General features: G+C 45.8%; 1 protein-coding gene across 4 annotated transcripts in view; it reads right to left on the bottom strand.

Moving 5' to 3' along the window:
* Positions 1-17,860, bottom strand: part of Ndel1 (nudE neurodevelopment protein 1 like 1) — a 43,204-nt gene that overhangs the window by 24,438 nt on the left and 906 nt on the right. For 2 of the 4 annotated variants that reach the window (XR_008718664.1, XM_055594304.1), the window contains exons 1-3: positions 12,774-12,947; positions 4,401-4,498; positions 2,827-2,980 (exon numbers count right to left, since the gene is read on the bottom strand). Coding sequence is in view for 3 of the 4 variants with exons in the window: in XM_055594304.1 (XP_055450279.1) it covers positions 2,827-2,980; positions 4,401-4,486 (240 nt within the window). In the remaining variant the exon portion in view is untranslated. Of the gene's footprint in view, positions 1-2,826; positions 2,981-4,400; positions 4,499-6,207; positions 6,286-12,773; positions 12,948-17,860 lie in introns of those variants that run through there. The other 2 variants (XM_055594302.1, XM_055594303.1) reach the window with 2 other exon arrangements.

The raw sequence follows: 17,860 nt of genomic DNA, 5'->3' as shown, positions 1-17,860 counted from the left end.
GGCAAGGCACACAGACGCAAATCTAAAATTGACCCTTTAAAGAGAACGCCTGACCTGCTGAGGCCCCTCTAAAGAGAACGCCTGAGCCTGCTGAGGCCCCTCTAAAGAGAACGCCTGGGCCTGCTGAGGCCCCTCTAAAGAGAACGCCTGGGCCTGCTGAGGCACTCTAAAGAGAACGCCTGAGCCTGCTGAGGCACCTCTAAAGAGAACACCTGGGCCTGCTGAGGCCCCTCTAAAGAGAACGCCTGAGCCTGCTGAGGCACCTCTAAAGAGAACGCCTGAGCCTGCTGAGGCCCCTCTAAAGAGAACGCCTGAGCCTGCTGAGGCCCCTCTAAAGAGAACGCCTGGGCCTGCTGAGGCACCTCTAAAGAGAACGCCTGGGCCTGCTGAGGCCCCTCTAAAGAGAACGCCTGAGCTGCTGAGGCACCTCTAAAGAGAACGCCTGAGCTGCTGAGGCCCCTCTAAAGAGAATGCCTGAGCTGCTGAGGCCCCTCTAAAGAGAACGCCTGAGCCTGCTGAGGCACCTCTAAAGAGAACGCCTGGGCCTGCTGAGGCCCCTCTAAAGAGAACGCCTGAGCTGCTGAGGCCCCTCTAGGTTTGCAGGATGACTGCGGCCCGAGGTAAGCACAAACCATCCAGAGGGCAAAGCCCTCCTTTCTCCCTGCTCCCCAGCTCCCAACACTCATTCCCACGGAGATGCTCTCTCCCCAGAGGCCCCCACATCACACAGCCACTGATATGACTCTTGGCTGCCCACCAGAACTTGACATGAAAATCCTACTACTAAAGACACAGCACACACTGGTTACAGGACATCGAGAAGTCCAGCCAGAACCAAAGTGAAAACGTCCTCCCTCTGACCAGCTTCCACAGCGCCAGAGATGCCATACAGGCAGCTGCCACCACCCAGCAGAGTACCTCACATGCAACAGCAATGACCTGCAGGGCCAGCTGTGCCCACTGGTGCAACAGCAGCATGAAGGCTACAGGAGTAACTAACCACTTCTGGACTGGATCTGAGGCCTGCCTCAGGGGAGGAAACTCACGCTTGGTACTGTAAATCTGGTCAAAAAGTTGCAGGCCCCAGTGAGGAAACTACTCATATGACTCTGCCTAAGTATGTATTTATGCCCATAAATTAGTACTGTCTTCAACAGTGGCCAGAGAACAGAGTCTTGAGGGCTCAGCCCACCACCATCCCACCCTATCACCAAAGCTCAGGGAACACCACAGAAGAGAGGGTACAAAGAATGTAAGAACTAAAGGATGAAATGGAAGTTTTGGTGTCTTTAAAAACTCAGTTATGTTATGTAAATATGTTTTGTTTTAATCTCAAGTGTGGGATTTTAGTTGGGCTTTAGTTTGTCCACAGCTGTTGCTGTAACTGCCTCCTGTGGAGCATGGTCTTTTGCCAGCTGCTAATGGCCTGCTTCATGCAGCACAGAGAGGGGTGTGGTCTAGAACTCTGAAGGATATAGATATGAGAGCCCAGGAAGAGAAGGTGTGGCAGCTTGGAGGAGACAAACTGAGAGAAGTGTTTCAATGAAGCAGCTTGGAGGAGACTGTTTGCTGTTGACAGAGATTGGTGTAACCCCAAAAGAACCCATCGACCCTAAACACCAGAAGTAAAGGGTCTGTGGCCCCCTCTCCCCACTAACCTTCTCTCTCTGACCTAGGGTTAAAGGGTTGGTGGAAGAAAGGCTTAAATGCCCCAATATAATAGAGTTTAAAAACAAGCACAAAAGGATGAGAAAGAGCTCTGTAAAATGTTTAAAATGTCTTCTGGATATAACATGGCATCTGCAATCACTACCGCCATAGTTACCTACATACGACCTATATAAGAGCAAGCTAACAAGACCAGTTAACATTACAGCAGGCAGAATTGTACTCAGGGGATATAGGAGGGAAAAAGACAAGAAGGGGGTGGAAGAGCATGTGGGGAGCAGATGAGGAGCAGGAGAGGGAAACTGAGGTGAATATCCTAACACACTGTTAGGTGAAGTGGTCAAAGACTATAAAAGATATTCTACTTCCTCTTTAAAGCAGATTCTATTTCTAAGAAAAGAAATACTCCTAGGCCCCCAGGGCAGCTGACGGAGAAAAACTGAACCCAAGGCCACGCACATGCGAGGCAAGCATCTACCAACCACTGAACTCTCATCTACCAACCACTTTTCAACCCTGGGGCCTGAAACTCCTTTTGGAAGGAAGATTTCTAACCCAAATTAAATTCTAAAACTCAAGAGCTATAAACAATACCAAAAGAAGTTTGAGAGAAAAAAAAAAAAAAAAAACACCAAAAAAAGTATGTGTCATATAAATTTTAAGGCAGAACACAATGAGACAAGCAACTTGTCTAAACAAATAACCAGAAAGCTTTAGAAAGTATAGGAATTAAAATATAGTGAAGAGCGTGACCGGCAGAAAACTACTAGCCATAAACTTCCTATGAGCATTCCTAAGCTCTGAACCACCTTTTGGTTCTATTTAAAAGAAAAAAAAAAAAAATCTATCAAGCTTTAAAAAATATTTTTTGGTTACATGATTCTCTTAAGTACTCCTTAATACAGTTTTCATTTTTAAATATTCCTCTATTTCATGTAGTGTATGTCTATACCCATGCTATAGCACATGTGTGGGGATCAAAAAACAACTTAAGGAAAAAGGTTCTCTTCTTCCACTATGTGGGGCCCAGAAATCAAACTCAGGATGTCAGGCTTAGTAGCAAGTGCCTTTAAGCCATTTCACTGGTCCTACTTGTCACTTTCATAAATGCCAGGGCACTAGATGGCACGGCACCCAGGAAGTAGCTTTGCCAGTTACCTTTAACGCCTCCACTTCATATTTCAGTCTTTGGTTGTCAGCTTGCAGGTCTCTGTTTCTTTGTTCAGCCTGTACTAACTGTGCCTCCAACTCTGCTTCTAATTCTCTGCTTCCTTCCTGGAATTCAACCAGCTCGTCCCGAGCTTCCTGGAAGCTAAGCAGAAGCAAAGTGGAAAGACAAGTTAATAGCTGAGTCCTCTCACATAATTACACAGCAATTCCAGCATTTGTTTGAAAGTTACCGTCCTCAGAAAAAAGGTGACACAGCAGGGGAAATGCTCTGTATGTCTTGCTTCACATGTATTCAGGATTCAGTAAAAATCAGTTATAAGCCCCCCCTAAAAAGCCCACATAAATCAGTAATTACATTTACAAAAAATAGTTGTACACGGCTCAGAACCACTAGCTCCTTCCTCCACAGGGCTGACAGAGGAGGGGGTAACTTCACCTGAGCATTCCTCTCCATTCTATCAACACAAATCAGCAGACGCTCTCGGATCCCAGCAGCTAGTACACATCTGTCACTCTGATCACTAGTTCAGAATCAGGTAGCTACTGCGCTTCTCTATGTCCTTACTTACTGCACTAGCACATTGTTACAGTGCCACAAACGAGCCTACTATTTAGATAACCTTTGAATAACTGGTTTCCTCTATAATGCCATTACTTAATTTTCAGCACTTAAAAGTATTCCAAGAAGGGGTTCACAGGCTTCCCAGCCTCTGGAGGAAGCTATAATATTAGAACAAATTAAGAACCTCTACTGGACAGAGGTAGAGTCACCCCCTGGCCTGACACAACCACAAGGAAATTACAATGGGACTTTAGAAGGCTGAGTGAACTCTGTCAAGTATAGAAGCATCTTAGCAGGATTTCAAGGCTGGAGAGATGGCTCGGTTTAGAGCACTTGCTGCTTGTCCAGGACTGGAATTCAATTCCCAGCACCCACAGGGCAGCTCAGAACCATCCTTAACTGCAGCCCCAAGGGACCTAACGCCCTCTTCTGCTCTGTATGGGCACACGGTGCACAGGCACACATGCAGGCAAAGCACCCATCACGTAAAACAAAAACAAATCAATCTCCAAAAAAGGCATAAGAAAGATTCATTAAAGAACAGGAATTTAAGGTAAGTTTTGAGGCCAAAGAGCTATTTTCTTCCCAACTAAGTGAAGTAATAATTTTATAAAATGCTCCACAGCTTGGAAGCTCAGCTCCCTCCCAACACTAACAATGCACACCAGAGAAGAACTAAAGTCTGATTTAAACCTCTCAAATAAGCAAATGACGAGAGAGCACCAGTGCACAGACAGCCCAACTAGTAACAAGCCACTGGAGGCAAGCAATCAGAAGAATTCACAGGTGGCACTAAAGCTGCCTGCTACTTCAATCTGAACAATATAAAGATCAGTGGTAGTTTTTCACTATTTTAAAACAAACACTGTTATTACTATGGGATCACAATCCTAAATCTGAAACTCCAAATTTAGCCTTATGCTCCAAAATAAAACACATGTACAAGCCATATGATATATTCCAAATCCCACCCCTACTTTCATATGTTTTCAAACACTACCTTTGCTTATACTTCAAGGAAAGTTCCTTCCAATAAGCAGTTTCTTCCTTTAAACTTGAAAAATCTGGTATATCTTCACCATCCATGATCAAGAAAGCCTGTGATATTAAAGACAAAGAACCCAAATGTGAATGAAAACATGGCACTGCGTTTGGTAGTTTCAAAGGTTCTAGAAGTGGCTGCCACTTTCCTAGAACTTAGGCACACATCCTAACTCACTTGAGGACAACCAACATTGTGGATGAGCTCATGAAAGGAGGTGACAACAGGGTCCTTTGATACAAAGGCAATGAGGCATTTTCAGCTAAAGCACTGGAGGCTGGATAATTTGACCACAGGATTAACCTACTGTCAGTCCCAGCACTTAGTTTATGGCCGACTGGTCTTCAGGGAATCCAGCGACAGAAACAAATGTCGGCGACGTTGCCACTCCCCCTGCAGGGGTCTGAGGATGTGGCTTGGCTGCTAACCTGCTTGGCGAGGGTGTGATCCCTGGCACCACCTGCAACATCAGCACTGAGAACTGGAGGGGGGGGGCATCCTCAGCTACAGAGGATGTTCAAGGCCAGCCTGGGTTACATGAGACCCTGTCTCAAAAAAAAAGTGGGGAAGGGGTTGGAGGGAAGGAGGGAGCAGAGAGGAAGGAGAGAAAAGCAAGCAAGCGACCTGCTTAGAACCCTCATGCCTAGTGAGACTACCACATCAGGCAAGGCCCACATTCTCAGATCACAGTTCTGAAAACATCCTCAGTCACCCTTCAACCCAAGCTTCCCCCAAAGCTCCACTCATCTGCAGCTGCATGACCTTTGTCTCGGTTCTTCCCCAAAGCATTTACAGAGAGGGGTCTAGTTAGCTGTGCTTGTGATTTCAACTGGCTAAAATTCCCAAATGACCACAGCACAGATAAAGACACCAAGATGACTGGCCCACTCCAGATTCCTGCCACGTCATTCCTACAATCCCGTCCCAGCACCACAGCCACACAATAGGAAATACACAGTAATGTCTACCGAATTAAAACCACAATGTGTGCCGGCCAGTAAGAAATTAAAAAGTCTTAAACAAATAAAGCCTTGGAAATGAAAGGAACTCAGATGTTTAACAGGAACTAAGTCACAGACAACAGCACACACAGAACTCCAGATCCAGGTGTAAGATGAGGCACGGAGTATGTTTAGTGGTGATAAAACTAAAAATAACTTGATATGCTGACCTTAATTTTTTTGAGGCACGATGCCAATTTTCCCTTAACCAAATCTTTGCTGCTCATATCATCTATTATCTTGGTATCTGATTAGTAAATATTCCAGTTATCTTAAACTGCCAATCACCCTGAAAGTTCTTTGAAAGATACAGATTCTTGACACCGCTTGTGTTTCTTCATGACACTGAAGACAACAGACTGATCAGAGAAGGACCTAATGCTGCAATGAACACTAATAAGATATTAAACACTAGGCATGTGTTACTGGACAAATACACCAAACTCTAATCTGATTACACCTACACTCGCACAGATTTCTCTGTATTGCTTCACTCTTGGAGATATCTTTATAGCATGAGAGCATGTTAACATGCTAACCACACAGGCCTGGGAGTCCTGTTGAGGCTGGGTTCTAGGTTCCACTCCTGCTAATAAATTACTTATACAAACTGCTCACTTCGGTTGTTCATTTGTTTCATCTTAATAAAGGTGTAGACTACACTGGGTTGCTAAATATTTTAAGTATATGTACTGATTAATAAATACTGATTGGTTCTATAATTCTGTCCCTTTGTAAAAGTCCCAAAAATTCCCATCACTTGCCTAAAAACAGGTTACTGCTTGACATATGTTAGTCCACGGGTAAGGATGGGCTCTTCAGCAACCAGAGGAACTCATTATTTCAAAAGATCCAAAGTACTGAATCACCCTGTGGGATCAGAAACTCTTCAGGGTTAGTACTGAAGTGTCCTTAGGACAGGAATACATTTTGACAATCCAGATGAAGACAGAATTCCAGCAAGTAAGTGATAGCATCGAAATTGTTGTTGAAGCAACAATCCCTGTGTGCCCTCTAACGCTCTACATAAGATCTTTTCCCAAAGTGTCCTGAAAATTGTGATAAATCTGAATCTGTACATCAGGGGCCAGAGATAGTGCTCAGCAGTTAAGAGCACTGGCTGCTCTTCCAGAAGACCAGGGTTCTATTCTCAGCATCCACACAGCAGCTCACAACCATCTGCATTTAGTTCCATGGGGTTTGATGGCCTCTTCTGGTCTCTGTGGGCACCAGTCATGCAAATGGTGCACAGACACGCATGCAGGCAAAAAACAAATACTCCCTAGAGCTGGGGGTATAGGTCAGTGGTAGAGCATTTAGCTAGCATGTACAAGAGCCCTGGGTACCATCCCTACTAAATACACAAACCCAATCCTGCCCCAAATTTAGATTAATCATTTGAAAACTGACCACCATGTGTCAATGGACAGCTCAAATGTTCAGTTTCTTAAAAAAAAAAAAAAAAAGCCAATAAATTATGTTTTTAAATTATTTTTTAGGTGTTATAAAGACCAGAGATGACCCAAGAAGCAAAGTTCCTATACGGCTGACACTGTCTTCCACAAGACACCAAGTAAGAGAAACTAAATAAGTCTCTCTAGTTATTTCCTTGAGGACAGGACCTGTCTCGTTTATAAATTCTTCCAAAACACTTGAAATACATGACCTGGAAGACACAGGCTGAAGGACATAGCAGCTCCACCCCAGGGCTGCAATGAAGTCCCAGGATAAAGCCAAGGCCAATAGCCCAGAATGGCTCAAATACAGAAATAGCTCTGAAAAGAAAGGGGGAACTCACACAGAATAGATACTGTGACTACAAGGCTGTTTAAATAAGCAACTGAAAAGTCATTACTCTTTTGTCAATTAGCAAAACTATAACTGAACGCTTTGAACTCTAACACACTCCTTCCTCCATCTCTCTCTCCCCCTCCTTCTCTCCCTCCTGCACATGCACGCGCACACACACACACACACACACCCCTAACTCTGGAGTAAGATAATTCAAGATTGTCTTCATCTGTATATATATTAAAAAAAAAAAAAAACAACAACACACACACACACACATTTTTTCTGTTTGGGTTTGGTTTGGGTTTCGTTTTGTTTCTTCCTGAGACAGGGATTCTCTGTGTAGCCCTGGCTGTCCTGGAACTCTTTCTGTAGACTAGCCTGTCCTCAAACTCAGAGACTGGCCTACCTCTGCTTCCCAAGTGCTGGGATTAAAGGTGTGCACCACCACTGCCTGGCCTGTATGTAAAAATTTTAATTCATGATTCGAAATCTAGTTTTTTCATTTTTAGAGCTGTACTTATATTTGTTTCCTATGTGTGGATTTTTCAGTCTGTACCATATAAGTATAATGTTTGGGGGGGGGGGGCAGAAGAGGACATCAGATCCCCTGGAAGTGAAGTTACAAATGGTTGTGAGATGTCATGTGGGGGTGGGAAATTGAACCCAGGTCTTCCAGAAGAGTAATCAGTGCTCTTAACCACCATTCCAGCCCGAAATCTAAATTTCTTAACTCAACAGATTATATATTATTTTAAACAACTGGGATAAATCCACTAACTTCAGCCATCAATGAGCTTTCTAATTTCACCCTTGAATGTGTTCTAAGTTTGTACGTTGCTCTGCTGCAGGCTTCCAAGATTTGGTAAACAAGACTGTGTTCTCCACTTTTACACCTGTCTGATCTTGGCAGACACTAATGATAACATCTGAGCCTTGTTCTTCCTCAAATAAATACTTTACCGTATTCAGCAGCCACGTGAGGCCCCTAACTGTTTTTTCTGCCCTACTTTAGACTGCTCTTAGCTTACATTTCTCTAAACGGTGCTGCACTTGAGTACTGACATTTCATTCAGCAGAGAAACTTTATCGTTTGAGTTTTACATACTTTTGTTACTATGCAACATTTGTTTGATATTACTGGTGATTGTGTAAACCATGGACCAGTGTCCTTAAGGGAGCTTCTAGTGCCTCCCTGGACAGCTAACAGTTATTTTATTGAATGGTGTCTGAATGTGAAACTAATCCTTCTACCAATAAGGTCAGATTCTGTTTTGTATATAAGTTTCCTTCATTTGCCCATTCTGTTCTGTGTGGAGGTGGTTTTGTTGTTTGGACTTAACCGGTAGCTGCTGCTTTGAAAAGCACTTAGCTTAGCAATGGCCCCTGGAGAGCGACGCTGTTTACACCTCTGAGGACGCTACAAACTATGCATTTGTCTCCAGCTTTTGGTCCTTAAGTAGGGACATGCTTTTTTCATATTTCCTTAGGTTATACAGAAAACTTAAAGGTTGTACATATTAACAGAGCACCATGTAATGTTTGATATACGAATATAGTGCATGCTACTTATAGTGTTAAACATATTTACCTTCTCAAATGATTACCAATCCTCTCTGGTGAAAACTTTGGAAATCCTTTTAGCTCTTTAAAATGTACAATCCAGAATGATTATCTAAAGCTATATAGTCTTTTATATTATTTTATGTGCTTCTGTGTATGTGTTCATGTGTCAGGGAGGTGTTTGTGCGCAGATTTGCATGCATGTGTATGCATGCAAGTGGAGGCCAGAGGACAAACTCAAATGTGATCCTGCACTGAAGAGACAGAGGTAAGAGGACCCAAGGAAGCAGTAGGATCAACACAAATTTCAGGCTAACCTCATTTACATAGCCAGTAAGATCCTGTTTATATAATATATACATATATATTTAATACATACAGAACACAACAAAACAAAATAACAATATTTAATCAAGAATAAGTCCGAGGAGGCTGAGGATGTTTCAGGGTAAAGCACCTGCCTAGCACAGCATGAAGCCCTGGGTTCAATCCACACCGCTGCATAAACCAGTGTGCAGCACATCTGTCATCCCAGCCTCCAGTAGATGGAGAGAACAGGATCAGAAATACAAGGTTGTCCCTAGCTGCAAGGCAGGTTGGAAGTGCAGCCTAGACTACAAAGAGAGTTTTTTCAAAAAGAAAAAAACAACAACAAAAGTTTAATATATATATATATATAGGAATAGAGATAGCTCTTCAGTTAGGGGCGATTGCTGCTCTTCCAGAGGGCCAGAGTTCAGTTCCCAGCACCTACATCAGGCAGCTCACAACCACCTATAATAGCTCCAGCTCCAGGGAATCAGATGCCTCTTGCCTCTGTGGGCCCTGTATTCACATGAACATACCCTCATGCAGACACATGCTTACACATAATTAAATATAATAAAAATAAATATATCTATCTTTGAAAAGAACAAGTCAGGGGGGCTGAAGAGGTGGCTCAGTGGTTAAGACACTAGCTAGCTAGCTATTCTTTCAAATGCTGGAATTTAATTCCCAGCACCCACATAGGGCAACTTAAAACCCCTGTACCTCTAAGCTCCTCCTTCTGGCCTTTGCAGTCACCTACATTCACACATACTCACATATATGTATGCACGTGCACATGCGCACAGACACAGACAGACAGACACAGTTTTAAAAAGAAAATGAGTAAGCCAGAAAATCAGCACACAAAGTGCCTAAAAGCCCAACCCCTGCAGCCAAGCTCCGCCCTAGCTGGGTGACCTTGGGCAAGCTACTCAACTACTCAGTGCCTCATTTTCTCACCCATAAAACAGGAAAACAAGTTGTGTTTTGAAAATGAAGTCAGTCACTATTTGTACAGCGCCTGGAGCAGAGCCTGATACACAGAGAACACAGCATAAATGTAAATTCAATTCTAAGAAACTAGTAGGACAAAAGTGGACCTTTAAGGTCAGACCACAAACAGACCTCCTGTTGTGGAAGTAACATGTTTCTGTTTTAATTCTGGGTGATTCAGACAGTCCACAGCAGCAAACTATCTGCCTCATGCCAGCTCTGAGAGCTCTTTGACAGCTGCAGATAGTTTCAATCTGAGGACTCTGGGGAAAGAATAAATGCCAGAGCCCAGAGAGTGTTGGGGAGCTCTGAGAACGAACAAGGCTGCTGTTTCCCCCTACGGTGCCTGGTTGCTGCTGTGAGACGAGAAGTTGGGGATCTCCTGAAACAAGGATTGCACTGGCTCCAAGGAACCCGAGGACCCTGACCAGCAGGAAGCAGCTAGAACTGCGGCCCCTCTCCCACCAACCCTTTCTCTCTCCTACATGGGGTTGGGGTGTTGGAAGTGATTGGGGTGAGTAGGGAGAAAGAGATATAAAAAATGTAAATAAAAGTTTTTAAAAAGTACTCCCAACAACCTCTGAATTTAAAACACATGATTCCTCAAAAGCATTTCACTACAAAAGTATGTCTAAAATTTCTCCCCTGGAATACACTTTGTGAACTAGATTAAAAAACAAGCAGTTCTTACCCTTCAGTCACACTTTGTCTCTGTTGCTTCCTGCCTGGCAGGACCCAGTTTACCCCTCGACACCTACTCATCAACTTTATCCTTTTAAAAAGCAGGCTCTTTATAAATAATGAAAGTGCTACTACTGCAGATGATCCCAAAACTGTTTCAGAGACTGGAAGGACTGTGTGTGGAGTTTGCCTCCGCTTACACAGGGAGGATGTGGTCACTGCCATTTGAGATTACGTAAGTGAAGAAAGTTAAGGCTACCTAAAGTTAGCCAATGTCAAGTTCTTCACTGCTTTAAAAAGTGCTCACACAGCACATCTACAACCTTCGGAAGCTGCAATGCAGGTGGATAAGCACCTCTGCTCCTCCCAATCCTCCCTTAGTAGTCTCCTGTGGAGTATGAGTCTCAAAATTACAACTTTTGCACCAGACATGATGACACTCTATATGGAGTGGTGCGGATGTGAACAACTGACAGTTAACGCACTTGGATTTTAAACAGCCAATCCAGCGCAACTTACTGGCAACGAGACTCTGTACGCTATTAAGAAAATTAATTTTACATGGCAGATCAAGATATATGCAAAATGAAGTAGGTCCTATCAAATTTTTTCTCCCTTTTGAAGTGCCTAGAAACTTGAGTCCAAAGTAATTTTAACTTTAGTCTTCAGTCCTCAAGTTTATTTTTGTCATGGTTTAAAATACAAATGAAAATAAGTTTTCATATTCAGCGTATTCAGGTCGTCTTTTATTTCAAACGCTCTGTATCCAACTTCAACTTACCTAATTCAAAACAAAGCCACTGCAGATTTTGCAACTTGTACTGAGATGGGGTCCTTCTCTAACTGGGGCTAAAGGTTTTCTTTCTTTCTTTATGCATTCCCAACCTAAATAAAGACTTAGCAACAACTCTGAAGGGATCTCTCCTTTGGTGTTCTTTGGCTTCTCCTGACCCCTCAGCTTACTGCTGAGTTTTGCCCTATCAACTTTCTGATTTGGCAGACACTGCCCTCTCTCTCTTAACTGCAGTGAAAACAACATTTTCAAACTAAAAGCCAACCACTCGTGAGCAAGCTTCAGTTAGGATTTTTTTTTTCTTCTTCTAATAACCGAATGGCTTTTTTGGTCAATTTACTCGAAAATAAGTCATCTACTAACTTCCGGCCTTATCTCTGACATGTCCAATGTGCGGCCCTCTTTCTGAATGAGGAAGGTATAAAAATCTCATAAACAGAAACCAGAACCGTCAGCCTAGAAAGACAAACTCTAATCCAAGCTAAGCCTCACACCAGTTAGTGGGACCGAAATAAAAACCATTTAATTGCCCCATCCAGCAAAAGGTGACTTAAAGACTCCGTCACAAGTGCAAACGATAAATGTTCTAAAGTGTTTACACACGCTACAGGAACGGGCCGTAATAATGAAATGAAACCCCACTCGCCTTAAACTCAATCGTTTCCCAGAGAAAAATAAGTAGCGAGGCCAAGCAACCCGAGCCGGCTGGTGAGACTTTCCCCAACTCCAAAGCGGGTGCTTAGCAGTTCCGGGCGGGCAGTCACGAGACTGCCAGCCGCTGCCAACGCGGGCTGCTCCCGCTCTCGCCTCCCACCGAAGGGGCGCTGGGAAAGCAAAATCCAGCCCCGCTCCTAACCACCCTGGCAGCTCCTGGGAACCCAGGGGGGTGGACGAGGAGCCGAGCGCGCCGCCGCCACCCCAACGGAGTGCCACGTCCGGGCCTCCGTCCCTCCCCGGGAAGCCTCGGACTCGCTCCCGGGCAGGTGCCCCCGGTGGGCCACACCTCCGGCAGTGAGGTGGGCAGTTAGAGCGGTTGAACAGTTGTCCCCGTACCGGCCGCCCCAGAACCCACGCCCGGCCTGGCCCAGCGGGGCCTGAGCCGCAGCCCCGCCGTCGGGCAGGCAGGCTCCCCCGGGGCAGGCCTCGGCGCCGCCCGGCCGGCTCGACCCCCAGGGCCGCCTCGCTCGCACGGGAGCTCACCGCCAACGTGTCAAAAGCGCATGTTCGCCGCCGCTCGGCCGACGTCTGTGTTCCGCTGGCCTGGCCAGGCCCGCCCAGCCGCTCAGTTCGGCTCCCTTCCGCAGCCCTGAGCTCCACTCCGCGTACCCCTGCGCCGGGCTCCTCCCCGACACGTCAGGAGCTCCCTGGGTGTCGGAGGCCATTCTGTGACGCACGGGGGCGGAGTCGGGAGCATGCGCACGAACAGGCGGGCGGGGGGGGAGGAGCGGTGGGCGTCTAACGTCACACGGAGGCGACGCAGGCCCTGCGCGCTGACGTCAGGCCTGCGACGCCAGTCTGCGCAGGCGCCCCCTCCCCCGGTGGGCGGGTTTTAGCTGCGGTTTCCGGAAGCTGTGCTGTTGGCGAGAGTAGTTCCCTAGGGTAAGAAGGGAAGCAAGACTAGAGAAGAACTAGCTCAAAAAGGAGATGGGAAGAATGCGCCACTGTCCCGGGAGTAGAAACGCAGATGGAAAAAGGCGTTCGGGGAACAGTATTAGGAACTTTTGCTATCTCACGCTCAGTGTAATTCTAATTCCAGTGCTCTTGGGATTGGTTTTGAGGCTTGGAGACAAAACAACGTAGCCTAAGTGAGTCTAAGAAGCCCACTCGTGCTTTTGAGAGAGGTGAATATAACAAAAACGGTGCGTGGTGGATTTTTAAGGAGAACCCCAAATCGATGAGCAGATTAGCGGGGTCTGAAGCCCCTTGAACTACATTGTGAAGGATATCGGGTTTTTACAAAGAATGACGAATTCACTGTGTGGCTTGTCACGCTGTTCTGCGTTGCTTCGTCACAGTAACCTCCTGTCGTTCTCCTTGTAGAAGAAAGAAACAGCAACGTGAAAGTTGCCCAAGGTCACTCACTCAACTACAGCGAGAATTCAAACGCAGAAGCTACACTAGCGTCCCTTCCTACGCTTGACAAGAACACCATTTATCGGGAGGTAGTACGTGCTTTCCACACACTAACCTTAACCCCTCAGCTATCTATGAGGATGGAATCATTAGCTCTGTTTTGTTGAGACAGTTTCTCTGACCCTGGCTGTCCTGGGCCATGCTGGCCTCTAACTCACCGAGATCCACCTGCCCCTACCATTAACTCTATTTTCTATATTGCAACCTCCTCAGACTCAAAAATAGGTCTGCTCTCACACCTTTGAAACTCAGACCGGAGCGCTGCTTCCCCGCCTGGAGCTGTGCTCCATCTAATCAGATCTCAGGCGAGGAAGTGATTAATGAAGGCTTTCCCGTAGACGGAGTGCCACCGAGACAGGGACAGCCCCACCCTGGAAAAGATAAAAAGGCTGCAGCTTCTGGCCTGCCTCCTGGCTGAGGTGCCAAGAAACACACTGAGTCACCCTAATGGCAGAGCAGGTTCTTGGGAAAACATTGACATCATCTCCCAAGCTGCTGCCCCTCCCATTTGTCCTGGCCCTAGAACTGGTGTTTGTCAATATCAGTGCGTCATCCCCACCTTAATGAATGGGCTTAGCTCGGCAGAACTCTCAGAAGCCAAAGGCCATGCTCTGCTCTTCCTCATTGGCCCAGGGGCTGGAATAGGGGGCAGGAGTGAGCAAACTGCGCCACCTCCTTCCATTACACCAAGTCCATGGGAAATAAAGGGCAAGGATGATGACCGCCTCAGCTGTGGAAGGATAGAGAAGGTGAGGACCCTTCTGCGTTAATAAAGCATCCAATGCAATTTGCATAGATTCCAGTACAAAGTTCTTCAACATGCATAAGTACCTCAATATCATCCCTGCTACAAACCCCAAAATATAAGAAACGAGAGATCAAGTTCCGCCCCTCAAATGGATAGAGCATGATCAGCTGGCAGAGGAGGGATCTGGGTCCAAACTCCAGCTAGCGAGGATGCTGGACTGTGGCCAGTCACATACTCAGAAAAAGTAATGGTCTTAGGAGTTCCATCTGCTGCAATGAAACACCACAACCAAATGCAAGTTGGCGCAGGGCTGAGGGGCAAGTAGTTGGCTTACACTTCCATATCAGTGTTCAACACTGAAGGAAGTCAGGATGGGAACTCAAACAAGGCAGGAACCTGGAGGCAGAAGCTGTTGGATGGGCTGTGGAAGGATGCTTCTTACTGGCTTGCTTCCCATGGCTTACTCGGACTGCTTTCTTACAGAACCTAGGACCCCCAGCCAGGTGATGGAGCCACGCACAATGGGCAGGGCCCTCCTCTATCAATCACTAATTAAGAAAAGTCTTTACAGGTGGATCTTATGGAAGCAATTTTTTTTTCTCAGTTGAGGTTCCCTTCTTTCAGATAACTCTAGTTTATGTGTCAAGTTGACATTAGACTAGCTGGCACAGTAATGTGGTGCATAGGAACCTGCTACGGAAACTCTGAAGAGATGGAACATCTCTAGCTAATGAATCAGATAAATAAAACACTTCAGAATCAAAGGCTGGCTCACTGGGCGTGCCAGCACATGCCTAGAACCCTGGAAAGTTCTGGACCAGCCTAAACCACTACATAAGAACACCCTAACTTAAAAAGCAAAGCGCACACACACAAAAGAATACTTCAGTCTAGCTTTATACTCCTCTAATTGGTGTGGTTTTCGCTAATCCTTAAGGGCAGAAATGAAGCTGACTGAAGAATACTTGGTAGCCGGCTGGTTGCTAATGACCTGCCTCATGTCTACCTCATGTCTCAACTGCCCAAACCCTAACAGATCTTCCTTTGCGTCATCTGAAATTTCTAGAATGATTTGCACGTTTGTCAACTGTGCTGTGTTCTTCTAGTCACTGCAGCCCCAAGCCTTCATCAAATCTCCCTTAACGAGGCCACTCACCGGCTTACAATTCACTCATGGGGTCACATGCTCCGGCAACTCTTCCCTTTATAACCTCAAGTCCCTTCATTTCCCACTTCATTCTCCTGCTTTTCCCCCAGCCCAAGCCTTCCTACTTTCCTGTACCTCCACCACACAGTCCCCTCCCTTGACTGGCATCTTGTTCCACTCTAGCAGTCTTTGCATAGCTACTGAAATTCTGTGCCTACAGAGGATCCCAGCTTCAAAACTTCATTTGTCTCCTTGTTACTTTTGCCGTGAAAGATAAACTACAGTCTGGTGATCAGAGGCCAGTCAGCGGCTCCAGTCCACCCTGGCAGTCTGCTCCTCAGTTCACCTCAGTCTAAACAGTCTAACCACTGTGTCCCTGTGGTTGTGTGAACAGGAAGGGCTCATATGTTTGAATGTTTGCTTCCCAGTTGGTGGACTGTGTAGGAAGGATTAGGAGGCGTGGCCTCTTTAGAGGAGGTGGGCTTTGAGGTTTCAAAAGCTCACACCGGCCCAGTCTCACTTTTTCTCTGCTTCTCAACAGTGGATCAGGGTGTAAGCACTCAGGTACAGCTTCGGGGCCACGCCTGCCTGCAGTCATGCTTCCCAGCATACTAAGCATAGACTAACACTTTGAAATTATAAGCAAGCCCCCAATTCTTCCTTCTGTAAGTGTCCTTGATCAAGGTGTCTCTTCACAGCAATAGAACAGTAACTAAGACCCCACACACACAAAGGATAATTCGCTTCCTCTCAAAGACCATCTTACAACTCTCACCGCCCTGTGCACTCGTGACTGCTTCTGAGGCTAGGTCTGCCACTCTTCTCTCCACCATCTACCATTTCACAAGCTGCCTCCTGCAGGAAGCCTTCCCTAATACCCAAAGCACAAGTAGAGGGCCACAGAGTTCAAAGAAAACATACAAGCACTGCCTTTAGGGGCAAATGGGACAGCTGAACCAAGAAAGTCGGCAGCCTAAACAAACGTATGCTAACGTAGGCCTGTGATCCCAGGAGTCAAAAAGTAGAAACAGAAGATCAAAAGCGTAAGGTCATCTTCAGCTACGAGCTACCTGGTGAGTTCAAAACAGCCCAGACTACCCAATACTCTGTCTCAAAGAAAAACAAAACAGAAACAAATACAGGCTTGGAGAAAAGAAATAGTTTTCTTCGGAGAAGAAGCCTGTCAATCATACGCTATGAGTTTAGTGTTTGCTGGGTCCAAAGTACTCTTCTAGGCCTTGGAGATGCTACCATGACTCCCCCGACCCAGGGAGTTTAGGTTCTAATGGAGAAGACAGCCAGGAAACAGATAGATAGAGGTACAAAAAAATAATAACTAGGGTCACTGGACAAAGTGACAGGAAGTGCTCCCTCGGCAAGCATGACGATTATGCCTGCCTAAGACACTAAAGGCAAAGACTCGCTGTGCACTCAAGGCCATCTGGGATACATAGTAAAACCCTAACTCAAAAATCCTGCTTTCTGAGCAAAAACAGAACATAGTGTCCATAGGATTTTCTTTTTAGTTCTTTAAGTTGTCAAGCTTAATGACATTGTATCCTTTCAGCAAAAAGATATAAAAGATATGTAAAATTAAATATATTAAAAATATGTGCAGATGTCTTAGCTAAAGAAATACCCTGCTTTTCCATCATAGCTCCTGGCATGGACCAGGCACTCAGTAAGCATGGCTGCCTGGGTGACCACCTACAGACCTTTGCCCAGACTCGGTATTTCCTCTTCTGGGATTATGACTGACAGTTGAGTTTTAATTTAAAAAATGCCCACTTCTAAGCCTGGTATGGTGGCGCCTGCCTGCTACTCTAGAAGCAAATGGCAGTATTGTTGGAAAACAGCCTGGACAACATAGTGAGGTCCCAGACCCCACCGAGAGGGGGGGAGGGAGAGGAAAGGGAGAGATGGAGGAGGAGGAGGAGGAGAGGCCACAGACAGTGTGCCTGGGGTATTTCCTGAAAGGGAAGCTCCATGAGTCATCTTTCTTGCACCCTCAGTACCTTCTCGAACTGACAACATCCACAAACTTTTCAAAGAAGTTCGCACTCTCCTCAGCTCTTCCATCAGAGCTTCTGCCTTCAAGCTCCAGCTGTCAGGGAGCCAACAGAAAGGCAGGATGAACTTACTATGTGGTGTGTTTGTTTGATGGGTTTGTCTGATGTCATGGATTTTTAAGAGACAAAGTCTTGCTGTGTTGCCCAAGGTGGCCTCAGAGCCTGGCTCTAGACTGGAGAGCTGGCTCAG

The sequence above is a fragment of the Psammomys obesus genome, unplaced genomic scaffold (assembly GCF_907164565.1).
Source record: "Psammomys obesus unplaced genomic scaffold, mPsaObe1.curated_primary_1811, whole genome shotgun sequence".
NCBI classification, from domain to species: Eukaryota; Metazoa; Chordata; class Mammalia; order Rodentia; family Muridae; genus Psammomys; species Psammomys obesus.
The sequence above is the reverse complement of the archived record's forward strand: the minus strand, read 5'-3'. Positions and strand labels throughout refer to the sequence as shown.